At 46.0% G+C, this 15,545-nt stretch overlaps 1 protein-coding gene across 2 annotated transcripts in view; it reads left to right on the forward strand.

Moving 5' to 3' along the window:
- ZFYVE16 (zinc finger FYVE-type containing 16) overlaps nt 1-15,545 on the forward strand; it is a 589,878-nt gene that overhangs the window by 316,745 nt on the left and 257,588 nt on the right. For both annotated transcript variants that reach the window (XM_078675307.1, XM_078675306.1), the window contains one exon: nt 8,335-8,490. In XM_078675307.1, the coding sequence (XP_078531433.1) occupies nt 8,335-8,490 (156 nt within the window). The remainder of the gene's footprint in view (nt 1-8,334; nt 8,491-15,545) is intronic.

The raw sequence follows: 15,545 nt of genomic DNA on the forward strand, positions 1-15,545 counted from the left end.
TTATTTTCAAAAATAGGCTTTGCTAGATGTCACTACTGGTCCTGCGTGGGTTACAATACACAAATAATCCAAGAAAGAAGATTTATTATTTGAGACATTATGCACCACACATAGGACATCTCAATCGCTTCCAGTGTTAAAAGGTATGATGCGATGCACCATGCAGATTATATTTTTTAAGACCCTGAACGTGCTTGCATCATTACCCCATGGATAATGATGCACCATTGAACACAATTTTTATTTGAGGTCCGTTTCAAACAGACTCCCTCGTTGTTTCAAGTGCACGTAAAAGGGCAAATTCAGCAACCTCGGCAGACAACCCACCTCCAGATAAGGAATATCAACTTATTGATGAGCATAAAAAGAAGGGGCAAGAACTAGACCAAGAAGGAAAATTAAGTTCCAACTCCTCCATCAAATGCGCACTGGACTCTACTGATATCGCTGCCGGTGGCATCAATACAAGTGTCTTCCTGCGCAGAATTTCCCAGCTTCGTCTCTCTGGATTTAAGCCAGAATCAAGCAAACTTTAGTAAACGTCCCCTTTTAATAAAGAACATCTCTTCAGCCCGCAAGTAGATGAGACCTTAGGAAAAAATATACTGAATTTGCCAAATTTATGGGAGACCTTCAAACACCTAACACTAGAGGCTCTTTTCGTTGCTCCTCTTATAGAGCGGGTTCTAAAACCACCTCCACAGATGCTTTTGCATCTTCCTTTAGATCGCAAACTCAGTCCTCTCCATCTAGAGGATATTTCAGAAGCTACTACAGCGGTAACAACTTCAAAGGTTGGGGCAAAGGTCCGATGGGGAAGGAAGTGGGCATCGCTTCCGTCCTCTGAGTGGACACAGGCCCTTAACGAACATCCTCCTGTGATGGTGTCCAACCCCACTACGGCCACTGCCAACTTTGACAACTGGATAACCTGCACCCTCGACCAAGTCCTCCCTAAGAAATCCCTTGACCTGATAAAAAGATCTAAAGTCGCTCCCTGGTATTCCCCTGCCCTCAGGCTCATGAAGCAATCCTGCCGTAAATTAGAGAGAGCATGGAGAAGTGATCATTCACCCTCAAAAAAAGCCGATTACAGAGCTGCTATAAAGCTCTACAAACTTGAAATGAAAACTGCGCAAGCTCTCTTCTACGACTCAAAAATTAATTCTGCTGCCAACTCCCCCAAGGAAATTTTTTAAATTGCCAAATCCTTAATTTCCCCTGCCCCTGAGCTTCTGTCCCCAACGGGCGCTCAATCCCGCTGTGATGATCTAGCCTCCTACTTCTTTCAGAAGATCCAAATCATCTACTCCTCATTTTCTGGGGGTAATGAGGCTGAGGGACCCACCATCTTCCCGGAGATAGCTCCCACTGCCCCTCGCACGCTGGATAAATTCCCTCTGTTAGATTCCATCACAATTGACAAAATCATCCCGAAAGTCACCTCGGGATCCCCCAATGACCCAGCACCTCTGCGGATTCTCACGAAGGTCTGGGCCCGGCCGTCCTGAACGCTCTCAATGCTTCCATCACCACTAATTCTGTCCCCGCCTCTTGGAAGTGTGCGATGGTCAAGGCTTTATTAAAAAAGCCCTCCCTGGACCAAAACAGCTTGGCTAACTTCCGCCCAATCTCCTTACTCCCCTGGATGAGTAAACTGCTTGAGAGGCACATCAATACCATCTTAGTAGATCACCTGGAATCAGCGGATCTGCTTTGTGTCTCTCAGACAGGGTTCCGCCCCCAGCATGGGACCGAAACTGCTCTTATTGCGGTGACGGAGGAAACCCGAGCCGTGCTGGACCGGGGAGGAAAGGCAGCCAACATTTTGCTCGACCTCAGTGCCGCGTTCGACACTGTCAACCATACCATTCTATTACATCGTTTAATGGGTTTGGGTGTGTCGGACGCGGCACTGGAATGGCTGTCTTCCTTCCTAGATGAGCGTTTCTTCCAGGTGTTTGAGGGTGAGGCAGTTTCCATCAAACATCCACTTAGCTGCGGGGTGCCTCAGGGCTCCTCCCTGAGCCCCACGCTTTTTAACGTTTATATGCAACCTCTAGCGGGGATAGTCCAACCTTTTGGTGTGCATATTGTCACCTACGCAGACGATACCCAACTGGTGGTCTCTCTAGACCACACGGACGGGTCGTCTAACACCTTAGGTCCCTGTCTGGAGGCTGTAGCTAGGTGGATGCAACTCTCCTGCCTCAAACTCAATGGAGAGAAAACGGAGGTCATGCTACTGGGCAACCCTCCATTGACTTCTCTGGCCTCCATCCGGCCCACTTGCCTCGGCGCCCCTCCTCTCCCCAAACCCCAGATAAAGAGCCTGGGCATATGGCTCGACAAGTCGCTGGACTTCTCGGCTCAAGCTACTAAAACAGCGGCTACTTGCGCGGGGCTTATGAAGATGCTTCGTAAAGTGCTCCCCCTGCTCCCTTTCCAGGCTAGGAGAATCATGGTACAGGCCCTGATCCTCTCTCGCCTGGACTATAGAAACGCATTATACCTGGGAGCTCCGGTAGCTGTGACCCACAGGCTCCAGGTTACCCAAAATTGCGCCGCCCGCCTACTATACAACATCCCCCGCTGGCAGTCAGCCAGGCATGCCTTAGACAATCTTCACTGGCTTCCAGTCGCCGCTAGAGCTCAGTTCAAGGCTATGTGCATTGTGCACAAATCCTTCCACCGAACGGGCCCTGCCATCCTGTTTCCCTTAGTTCTGCCCTACGTCCCCCCCCAAGCCCTTCGCTCCGGATCACTGCATCTAGCGACTACAACAAAAATCAACAAAGCTAGATGGGGCGGCCGCTCCTTTTCCCACACGGCTGCTAAGCGCTGGAATTCCCTCCCCCTCGCCCTTAGAGGGAACCCAAACAGAATGGCCTTCAGGAAAGCGCTGAAAACACATTTGTACACTAAAACTCGCTAACCTCTCGGGTTGCCCTTCAACAATCAATATAAGCGCTGCGAGGCCTCCGGGTAGTTCCGGCGCTATACAAATATAATTTTTCATAATTTTTCATTTCAACTAGTAATGACCCATCCGGAAACAGTGACTCACTTATTATTCCCCCCAATCATCCTACACATGTCGGGGGTCGATTACACCAGTTTCTTCCCACTTGGCAGTCAATAACACCAAACAGCTGGGTGTTGGTCATTATCCAACATGGTTATTGCCTGTAGCTCATTAGCAATCTCCCAATATTCCACCTCGCACCATCAGACTCTCCAGAACATCAACAACTGCTCAAACAGTGCAATCCCTCTTACTTGAAGGAGCTGTAGAGCTACAACAAAAAGGGCTAGGGGTTTATTCTCCATGCTTCCTAATTCTCAAAAAGGATGGCTCTCTACGGCCCATTTTAGACCTATGGGTGTAAATCACTATATACTATCAGAACACTTCATATGGATCCACTTCACACAAGTGCTTCCACTTCTACAGCAAGGCGAGTTCATGTCAGCAATAGACTTAAAGAACGCAAACTTTCACATCTTCATTCACCCCGCACATTTCAAATACCTCAGATTTGTGATAGCATGAATGCATTACCAATTCAGAGTCCCTCCATTCGGAGTCACCACTGTGCCCACAGTTTTGACCAAGTGCTCAGCAGTGGTAGCAGCGCATTTACGCAGACAAAACATTCATGTCTTCCCATATCTAGACGACTGGCTTATCAAAGCCAATACACACCACATGTGTTGTCAACACACTCAAAGTATCATAAATCTTCTACATCAGCTGGGATTCACTATCAATACTCAAAAATCCCATCTTCAACCTTCACAGCTACAGCCATATCTAGGGACTATTATCAACACTCAGTTAAGTCTAGCCTTTTCAAATACAGCCAGGATTCAAACTTTTCAAACACTGCTACCACAATTTCAAGCCGATCAATACTAACAGTAAAAACGTTCATGCGACTTCTGGAAATTATGGCATCATGCATTGTCATAGTGCCTCATGCTAGACTAAACATGCGTCCTCTACAGGAATGTTTAGCAGTACTGTGGCCTTAATCACAGGGTCAATTACATGATCTAGTCTTGGCAGACATCCGTACTCCTAACTTTCTGCAGTGGTAGAATTCACAAAACCTATGTTTACTTCTTAAAAACAGGCAACACATCCTTATTCAAAGTGCCAGTCATTAAGGCTTTCATGGAAGGCCTTAAAAGAGTAAAACAACCCAGGGTCACACCTTTGTGGAATCTCAGTATTGTTTTAACAAGACTTCTGGTCTTCCATTTGAACCATTACACAATTGCCCCCTCCAATTTCTTTATTGAAAGGTTGCTTTCTCAATTGCCATCACCTCACTAAGACTTTTTGGTGAGCTTCAGGCACTAACTCTGGAAGAACCATTCTTCCAGCTTCATAAGAATATGGTTGTTCTGTGTACAAACCCAAAATTCCTTCCAAATGTATTGTCCCCTTTCCACATTAACCAATCAGTTGAGCTACCTGTTTGTTTCCCTCAACCAGATTCTGTGGCAGAAAGATCTCTTCATACACTTGATGTCAAAAGAGCATTAATGTACTCTATTGACAGGACAATTTTTTTTCGCAAAACAACTCTTTGTTGCGTTCGATCCCTCTCGTAAAGGAAAACCGAATTCGAAATCCGGCATTTCCAGATGATTAAATGCATCCAGACATGCTATCTAAAAGCCAAATTAACTTTGTCTATACCCCTAGAACACACACTACTAAATAAATAGGGGCATTTATGGCTTTCTTAGGCATCATTCCCATAGCTGAAATTTGTAAAGCAGCTACATGGTCTACACCTCACTTATTTTCCAAGCACTATTGTGTGGATGTTCTAGCTCACCAAGAAGCTGATGTAGGACATACGGTGCTAAGTACACTTTTTGAAACAACTGCAATGTCCGCTGGTTAGCCACCACTTTTGGAGGGCACTGCTATACAGTCTATTGCAAAGCATGTGTATCTACAGCCACACATACCTCGCACTGATTGTTACTTACCCTGTAAGCATCTGTTCTTGTCATGTAGTGCTGTAGATTCACATGCACCCACCCTCCCCGGGCACCTAAACGTAGTTGCAATTCTTATCTATAATTTTATATGCATAGACCGCTCTTTATTTATACTCCAATCTCACCCTCTTGCAGGAAAACAATCTAACAATGGAGTCGATGCCCATGCGCACTATTACCGAGAGTAGGAGTCCCCTTACCTCGTGACTCTAAAGACTTCTTTGAAGAAAAACGACTTGCACACATCCGGACCCAACACTAGATGGCAGGAGTATGCAAAGCATGTGAATCTACTGCACTGCATGCCGAGAACAGATGCTTACACGATAAGTAACATAGGGCCATATGTATCAAAAAGTAATTTTGCGATTCTCAAATTGCGATTTTTTGCTATTTGAGAAACGCAAAATGCTATGTATGTAAGATTAGCAAATAATTTTGTGAATTCTACATATTCCTTAATTGCAAATCGCAATTAAGGAATACCTCCCCATTCATTCCTATGGGCATAAGGGCCCATAGGAATGAATGGGGAGATATTCGCAATTTGCGATTCTCAATTAGAGAATTGCGAATGCAAATTCAAGGGTGCCAAAAGGACACCCTGTTACACCCCTGAATTTGTACATATGTGCGCATGTGGCAAACATACATGCCCTAAGGGTAATGTATGTGTGCCACATGGCACTTTGAAAAATGCAAAAAAGTGCATTTTTCAACGAAATCATAAATTACCACCAACTTGAAGTTGGTGGTAATTTGCGATTCCTTATGGCCAAATTGCACATTTTCTGTGCCTCTTACATTGCATTTAAGGAATCGCAATTTGCGATTCCTTAAATGCAATTGCAAAATAGGGAATCACTATTTTGCAAGGCTGTTACAACCCACTTACCTGAATTGCGACCGCAAACGCCAAAATTCTGCGAATTTCGGTGTTTGCGAACAAATTTTTTTTTCATACTTACGGCCCATAATCCATATCTATTTAACATTTATGGAACAGCATTCAGTAAACGTATTTGTATACCTTCACTACATTTTGTGTAAATCCTACTGGATCTTATTCCAAAAGCAAATGTCCAAACCCATTACTATCTATCTAGGGACATTCTTATTACTTCCACATTCATATAGGAGGGGTCGAAACTGAAATATGAACACATCGATGTACTTGATATACATTATTTACTTGTACATAATAATAGTCAACTTACTTCTTTCTAGTTATATCCACAGTTACCTCTTATCATTCATATTATATCCCCAAGTTTCACTTACCAAGTGCCTGTAAACTAAATTATTTCCCCTAGGGGTTAAGTGTCTTACCTAATGAGTAAAGCACATACTTTTCTCCTTTAAAAGTTCACATAATAGATTATCCAACTTTTTCTATGCTAGATGTCGTTAGGATGCATCTCCTTATGTTCCTTTCTTTTTCCCTTTTGTTTGTTTAGAGCTCAGTGAGCTTCAATATTTTCCTAAGTAAATCCTAAACACCAATGGGTAACATATGAATACATCTACTGTTTATACTTCATTAGAGCCCTCATCATTATGTGTGTCTCTCTTCTCTCACCTTGCAATGTTCCTTCATCTTCATATCCACCAATATCTCCTGGCGAAAGTAGGCATTGTCTCCAGTCACATAGATTTGGTCCTCCCTTCATCCTGACTTCTTTCTTTCTCCTTTGTCCCCCGTCCCATATTTTTATAAGACCTAAGAAGCACCAAAATGAATGACTGGCTGGGTAGAAATAGCTTCCATACATCGGACACTAACACCCATTTATGTAATGAGAGCCTCATGTTATCTTCTGTACATGTCTTGCACTATGTAAACCCTTCTACTTGTTCCTTCATTTTCTCTTAAGTTTTCTTAGAATGTTGTAAATGCTCCAGGACAAGAAAAGGATGCTGCGAAACTTAGGTCAATCACCACAAGACTAGCACTTGATCGGATCTCTTTTCACTCATCATAGCAAGTGATTGAGTAGATATTCAAGGATGCTTTTTCAGGTCTCACTACACATTCAGGGCATCATTATGATGCCGGCCGTACTCTCATCAGACCGGCATCGTGTCGGAAGAGGGACTGCCTGACAAGGAGTCGGCTTAACCCCTGCCCTCATTACAATGCAAGCACCTTCACGGCGATCTCAAGCTGTATATTTTCTATTATGGCCTGAGCTGCAGGCTGCAGCACAAGCCACAATAGAAAATGTGCCCATCCTTGCGCCGTGTGGCAGGCACAATGCGTTGCCTGTCATATGGTGCAGGGATGTTTAGGGGGCACCATAGGTGCCTCCCAGGCTCCATAGCGGAGTGCCAGGGGGGGAAGGACGGCCCACTAGGGGCCCCAAAGTCACTTTCCACCTGCCTTATCATGGCGAGCGAACCGCTTTGAAAAGGCAGGCGGAAAGGGACATTGTAATCCTTACGGCTGTGCCTGAGAAGGCACCGCCCCTATTGTAGGGATTCCTGACCCTCCGATCGGCAAGCGTCGGACTGTCCCTCTCCCTGCTGCCTCCGCACACATTGTAATGCGTCGGTTAGACCGCAGCAACAGATGGAGGTCGAACCGCATCCGATGAGCTATAGAATGCAGTCCGACCGCCATTGGAATGAGTCTTGCTTTTGTTTCTGGTAACAACCACATGGCAATGTTATTCCAGGTCACTGTAAGTATAGTAACCTAGACACTAGGGGACTAATCCTCAAAGCATTTTGCACACCTAAGATATTCGTAGATTTGGAGATAAGGCCAACTTCACAGATTGATTTGCAGAATAAAGATTAGCAGAATGTTACACTCAAAGACCATTTTGAAATGTAGACATTCTAGGAACATGGTGGAATTTTCACACTCACAAATGTACGTCGTTAGTTCCCCACCCTGAAAAACACATTAAGTTATTTTGGTCAGAGGCTAGAGTAAATGTCTTTCCATATACTTTTGGAGTTTATGGGAAGGGGTTTTTCAACACAGATGAGAATTATCACTCCAGAGAAACATTACAAAGTTAACTCTACAAAAATACATTTCGATCAGGTTTCTGCATGTTGAAATCTCCAGTTGATGAGAATTTAGCTTGGACTACTCAATGAAATGTACCCTTGCATTAGAAATCCTTGACATAGTTATGACTTGACTTTTAAAATGTCTCGTGTGAGTCGGGCATACCTGTAAAAAATTCATGCACAAGTGAGTACAATTTCAATATGATGTTTTTACAAAAAAAGAATTGAGGTAAATGTTTTTATTGTATCACTATATTAATGTAGAATAATAATCACGTTTGCACTACTTTTAAGATTCATCAGAAAAATGCTGGTTCCTCTCTACCAATGGATTACATGGAGTAGGTCAGGCAGAAATTGTCATTCTTATGCTATGTTTGCCTAATGAAGACACCCTTCCCAAAGACATCTTTGGACTGTTTCTCACCATTTATAAAGATGCACTGAAAGGTATGTCTGTTAACTTGCTTATTTGTACAGTGAGATTAACGTTTTGCATATTTACTATATGTTGATGCTTTAATATCAAAGGGATTGTTAGATTAACATTGTGCCTTTACTGTGTCACAGTCATATGTACCAATTACTCTCCTGACACTTCTTCTGGACCCTTACCTCAGTACTTTTTCTTTGTCTTCCATTAGTCAGCCTATAATTTACGTTAATTACATCAATAAATCAAAAACATCTTTTCATTATGCTGCTTCTAATACCGAAATCTAGCTTGCAAATGATGTTTGGTAACTAAAAAAATATAGTATACCCCAATCCTGTTGCATCCCTAGCTCTTTTCATATCCTATGTTTGATATTTGAATGCGTTAATTTATTGGTATACATCTCATATTACTTTTCTTGGCCCAAACAATATCCCTTCACAACAAATTTATGTCCGTTCTATGTGTGGCTGTAGATTCACATGCTCTGATACTCCTGCAATCTAGTGTTTGACTTGGACGTTGCAAGTTGTTTTTTAGGTCTCGTCCAGCGACGCAGCGTATGTGCTGCTCTCCTTGGCGAGACCTATTGTCGTCGGTTTGGTGGGCGAAGGGGGACAGGGCATGTGCACACGTACAGTGTTAGCACAAGAGACAGCAGATGTGCGCCTGCGGAGGACAGGAGATGTGCACGCGCACGGCTCGCTTCGTTAGCACAACTCCTGCTCTCTCCCTCCTTGTCTGCGCGTAACAAAATCAGAACATAACTTTGCTGCCTTTGTTTACTTTAATTAACAGGGACCGTAAACGTAGCTCTGGTGCACAACTAAAAGCTTGTTCGAATTGCATTTGCTGTTTGAATTACACACAGACATTAATGCACTTTGCAAGCGTGGCACATGCCGGGGGACAGGTTCATCTAAGTGAAATCCTCACCTGGTGGGCCCACATTTCAACATGAACCCATACAGCATGCCTTTCAACGCCGTCTGCTGGGATAATGGCGTCCGCGCCAGCATTATTCCACCTTTTTTGTTTTGTGTGGGGATCGAACGTAAAGCAAAAATCTACATTTTGGAAAGAGGTCGGCGAAATCGGTGGCCCTGCGTGCGCTGCTGTTGCTGTTGCAACCGGTACGATCCCATCTCAATCTTCCCAGCACTGGAGACAAGGGTGCTGAGGAATTCTCAGTGCGCAACAGCCGTCTCCTGTTGGGAGGGAGCGCACGCTCGCACTGACGGAGTCGCAGTTTGAGGGTGTAGGGACCATGAAGGCTACGCAGAGGCCTGCAGTGGGCAGTGAAGTGGGTGCGCCCAGTTGGCCTTCACCGGAGCCTCGGCGAGCCAGGGCCATGTCAGATCAGACCACCAGCGTCTCTCTGCCACAGGTGCTGGATAGGTAAGCGTGGTGGGGCTGAACCGGGACCCGTGACAGTCATAATGAACACACCGGTTAAAACCAACAAACAGCTGTTTACTGTACGGCACTCCGTGGCAGTGTTTTTGACAATGAGTTGCACACGTATTAAGCCCCTTCTTAATAAGCAATTGATACAATGCGGACCCCTTCATAAGTGTCCAGTAGCATTTCTGCAGAACTTCTTTATATGTTTCTTGGAGGTGGGCAAGGTCCTTCACAGGGAGAGGAAAAGCACGAGCCGTCAAAAGAAACGAAATGTAAACAAAAGCAATCGTCCTTTAAAAAACGAGATAGAATCTGTTAGATTCTTTTTTTTTTTTTTTTTTTGAAAACCTTTATTGGAGAATATCGGCAAACAAATACGGGCCTACAACCCAGAGGCCGGCCTCGAAATCGATTAAGGCACAGTAGTGAGCAATCGGGCAACTCAGCAGCATATCAAAGCAAACAGGATTAATCCAAGTTACACTGTAATTAGGTGCGCTGCCGAGAGGTAGGAGAATTGAAGGTTTAATTTACAAGTTTTTTAAAACGAAGTCCAAAGTGATAGGAGCCAAGAAGGATCAAAGTCCAAACAATCCGCACCAGGACCGAGATGGGCGACAGTATTCAGAAAAATTCACGATCATTATCTATTAAACAAAAGGCTGGAGGAAAATAGCACAGGAGAAAGGACGAGCAAACATTATGGTATACCCCAGCCACGACCCACCACGCACCAATCCACCCCTTGACCCGAAGAAAGAAGAGAAGAAAAGAAGAAAAAAGAGAAGAAGAAAAATAAGGCCCATAGTAACTGAAACTAACAAGGAAGGAACACCCCCCACCCTACACGCATGCAGAGGCTACGGCCTACCCCCCCCCCCTAGCAGGTGTCTGTCGCCCCAAGAGTACCCGAAATTTAGGAGCAAGAGAAAGAAGGAAAAGAAATCACAAAAGACCGGAGGAGGGCCAGGAAAATGACCAAAACAATCAGCATTTTTACCCTCGGCCACCATTCCCCGTACCCCGAACCAGCACCCGAACAACATGTAGATCCCACCATTGTCCATTACAATCACAACAATGCAAACAACCGGATGCAGCAAAAAGGGAAAAACATCCTCAACCTTGTCCCTTTCGATCCAGCATGTCGACGGAGTACAGTTCCAAAGCAGCCATCTTGGACGGAGAAGACAAAAGAAAGTTCCACTGCAGAGCACAATGCCATCCACCAAAGTCCGTCCACCGCAGAGCCAAACGGCGAACGTCCAACCAAGAAGGGGCAATGCACAATCGAAATGTTTGAAGGGCAGCCGGCCAAAACCGCAGGAGCAACTCCAAGATGGGCCAGGGAGACCCGCGACGAAGCCCCGAAACAGCCGTGTGGCGAGGCGTCCAGACACAAACCGCTTGCGTCTGCCGAGGACCAAGATCTCCATACCTCTCCGCATCAATACTGGGTAGTACGGAAGCAACCACATCTCCCTTCTCCAGCACCGTTAAGTACATCTGAGCAGACTGGTAGTCGCATAAAAACACAGGGTGTGGCGAGGTGTACCGCACCTGGAGCTCAGCATGATCATCCGAGGGCACTGCAAGCACAGAGATATCCAGTCGGCATTCCAGGTCCAGGGCCATGTCACGCACAGCTACATGTAGATCACCCAGGGCATACATAATATCAGCAATCCTGAGGGATGCCGCAGGATAAGAGGGCGCTGCCATCTCGCGCACCCTGGGCGCGGGATCACACCATATCCCTCGAGACTGGTCGCCGTCGGCCATCACATCAGCAGCCCACCAGTAGCCGATCCGTAAATCACTGCCACTCCAGGGGGTATAGCAGCGGGACGGACCCCTTCGTCAGTCACCCGGCGACAATGCAGCGCAAACCGCTATGGTACCCCAAATGGCCGCCGGGGGTAGAGAGTCTCAGATGCAGAGCGCCCAGGTCAAAATGGCAGCCGTCTCAGTGCTGGAGAACAAGAAGACGCTCCGAGCCGTCCACAAGCCGAAAAGAGGGTAGAATATATCTTCTACGGCGGAGACACAAGTCGAGAATGAAGGCGTGCAGGACAGGGCGGCTCGCTGTAGCAAGGAAAACAATGCGGCAATAGCAAACCGTCAGCCTACCCCGTCCTGCTACAATGTCAGCCACTGTTGCAACTTGGGACGGCAGCCTCCGGAGAACAAAGACCCGGCCTCGGCAATGCAGCACTGAAACAAAGACCGGGACGCCTCGCCGCCTCTGACAGCTGGATCGCACCGGGGAGCACACCGCTGGACTCAGGATCGCTTTACGGTTCCGGGACGCCAACAAGCGGGCAGGATAACATGCAGGATCAGCAGCGTTTCGGGAGAAGAACGAGAGGGTCGGCGGAGCCGAGGGATCAGGCGGCCATCATGGTCGCGGGTTAGGCTCCTCCCGAATCTGTTAGATTCAATTAATAAAACATATGCCACTCGCAATTGCAACTTGCACCGAATTTGGCACTATGTAACTTGGTCATTTGCCTGTTCCGGGTCCAGCAGCAGCTCCCAGGGCGGAGCGTCAGCCTCGGCCGATCCATTCTGCTCAGATCCAGGCCTGAGTGCTCTGCTGTGAGCGGTAGGGAAGGGGCAGAGCTGAGAGCGGCGTGCGTGTGGAAGGTGGCAGAGGGGTAGGCGGGGACAGGAAACACCGAGGTTTGTGGAGTAGCAGCAGGCATCGGGCTGTGCCGGACCATGGCTGTGGTCGCTGATACACTGCTGATGCAGACCGTTGGACTTATCGTTAAGGACACTTGGCTCCCCACAAGCTGCTTTACCTAGTAGTTAAATGTTGCTTCCCGCCGTCCGTTGTCGCACCTAGCTCTTTCTTTTATGTTTTTATTATTCCCTTAGGAGCGTTTTTCACCAGCGCTTCCCCTTAGTCCAGTGCTGTGCTATATGCATTTTTTGTGTTTATTTTGCTAATGTTTTGTGTGAGGAGGCGCGGGGAAGCAGCGTTTGTAATACAAACTCCACCCTGCTGGACACAGGATTATTTTTATAACTCCGGTAGGAAACAACATTATTCTGCTGTGCAGCCACTCTCTCCGCTCACTGCTGATATAAAAATAGGCTTCAAATTATTTTTTTTTATGTGGGGATAACTACGCATGCACCAGGTTCCTACATTGGTGGTGCAGCGGTGGGATACAGGACTCAACATTTTGTGTACCACTAAGTTGATAAGTGATTCCAAAGAGAAATCCAAAATTGTCTCTAGCAAAAAAACAAAAAAAAAGATTTTCAGTTTTTAAATAAACTGTTTTAAAATAGCTGTTAGGGCCTTAGTTAAGTCCTTTTGAAAAACTGTAGTAAGGTAAGTTACTACTTTAGTAGTACTTAGCATTTTGAAGTTCTTAAAAAGTTTCCAACTACTTTTTAAAACAAATGACTCTACAAGGGACCTCCCAGGAACTCAACCTGGCTCCCTATGAGCACCTTTCGGTACCTCAACTCAAGAAGTTGTGTAAGGCATGGACACTTGCCATGGGACTTAAACTCACAAAAGCTCATCTGCAGCAGTTTCTGACAGGAAACAACAAGGCCATGGCAAGTGAAGGTTCCCCCACTGGGGAAAAGGATGAAGACCAAGAGGATGAAGACCAAGAGAGATGGAATAAGTTGACACTGACTCCGCCATTTCGCCTTCAGAAAGCAATACCACTGGGAGCACTCCTAGCAGTGTCCCGGAAGAGGAAGATACTGAAGATGCAGATCCTCGGAAACTAGCCAAGAGGATCACATTAGAGACAACACTGCTATAGAAAAGGAAAGATTTGTGATAGACCTAGGCGCTATCTTTGATGGCAACGAAAGGGAAGAAGGTTTTGACCCTAAAACCCCCAAAGGGACTGTCCCAAAATATTCAGAGGGTGATGATATTACCAAATTGTTTTCATCCTTTGAGAGGGCCTGTAAAATGAGCCCGCTGAACAAGAAGTATTGGGGTTCTCTTCTTTGAGAACTGTTCTCAGGAAAGTGTAGGGATAGGCTCCTGACATTGAATGAGACAGGCGCTGAGTCCTATGAACTCATGAAGGATATCATGATTGAGTGCTTTGTACTCACCACTGAGGAATTCAGGATCAGGTTCAGCAAGACTCTGAACCTGGTGCTGCCGCTAATAAGCCCCAAAGAAGAGAAAAAAGAGAAAGTGTAGGACAGGTGGGCCACTTTTTGCCAAAGTTCCAGTGAGTCAAGGAGACTCTATACCAGTTGGGGAGGACTCTAAAGTTGGCACTGGTATAGCCCCAGCTGACCCACAAGAACCCCCAACTAGTAAGATGTCTCTTAGGCCTGAGCCAATAGCTTCTCAGCTAACAGACGAGAGAGTGGAAGGAGGGTGTTTGCTTCAAGATGTTTTAACCCCCCACTCTAAAACAGGAGACCCTGAACCCAAAGAAGCCTGTGAGTTAGCACCTTCACCTGTCAGCGAAGAGCTAAAGTGTGGTTCTTGGCACTGACATTTGTCAGTGGTCTCTGCTGGGTGTTAGCCTTTATGGCTGCACTGTTCTTGGCATGGGAATTTGACCCTATGTGAAATAGCAACCTAGGTCCCCTGACCCTATTGGTCATGGTGTGGTTATTTAAGTTGTGGGTAACCCCTTTGGGTAAGCTAGGGGTTGCACTGGCTAAGATAGGGTTAGCAGAGTTGGACACCTCTGATCCCAAAACCAAGAGAATGGGCGAGGACACTAAAGAAGTAGACATGGCATTTTAAATTGGGTCCTAACACTGTTGCAGTAGGTCAGCTCCCCAGAGTGAATGACCTAGGCAGGAAGATGTTAGGTAGAGTAGGACCTGCAACAATCCAGCCTGTTTCCTTACTCTTCCTTGCCTGACAAACTAGGAAGTCTCTCCCAGGCTTGGCTGAGTCTCCTGGCGTCTGGGATGGGTGGCTTGTGTAGGAAACTGGGTTTTTATTACAGTACCAACCACTTTTTTACTAGTATTTGATACAACTTTGACTGTAGTGTACTGAGTTCCTGCTAACCAGGTCCTCAATGCCAGTGTTCCTTCCCTAAAAAGGTTCAATTGTTTTCCCCAATTGGCAACACCTTTAGCACCCTCTGTAAATCCCTAGTAAATGGTACCCCTGGTACCTTGGGCCTGAGGTACTAAAGAGGGTGCCCAAGGGCATTAGCACGAATTGTGCCACCCTTAGGGTCTCCCACCAAGTACATGCAGGGCTGCTATCGCAGGCTGTGTCTTGGTGCTGGCAAAAGTGAAAACACGACATGCCACACATTCCTGTGTGCCATGTCCCCTAACGCAGCATGTAATATTTCTAAGTGCAGAATATTACATGTGAGGGCATACCTGCAGGAGCAGATATGCCCCTGTGCTGGTCACTCATATTACTGCCAGTACAAGTGATCATGACAGCCATTTAATAACATTTGCAGGACTATTGTGAAAACAAGTTCCCCAGCTACATGATGGTTTCACTGAAAATAGGGATGTTTGGTATCAAACATCTCGTATTGGTAAACCCACACTGATGCCAGTGTTGAATTTACCAATTCATGCACCAAAGGGCAGCTTAGAGGGGCCCCCAAAACTTCCCAGCCGCCTTTGGAATATGAAACTGGCTCCCATCACAGGAGAGGAAGCCGCCCTCCTTTGTTACAACCCCCTT

Source organism: Lissotriton helveticus, chromosome 2_1 (assembly GCF_964261635.1).
Source record: "Lissotriton helveticus chromosome 2_1, aLisHel1.1, whole genome shotgun sequence".
In the NCBI taxonomy this organism is placed as follows: domain Eukaryota; kingdom Metazoa; phylum Chordata; class Amphibia; order Caudata; family Salamandridae; genus Lissotriton; species Lissotriton helveticus.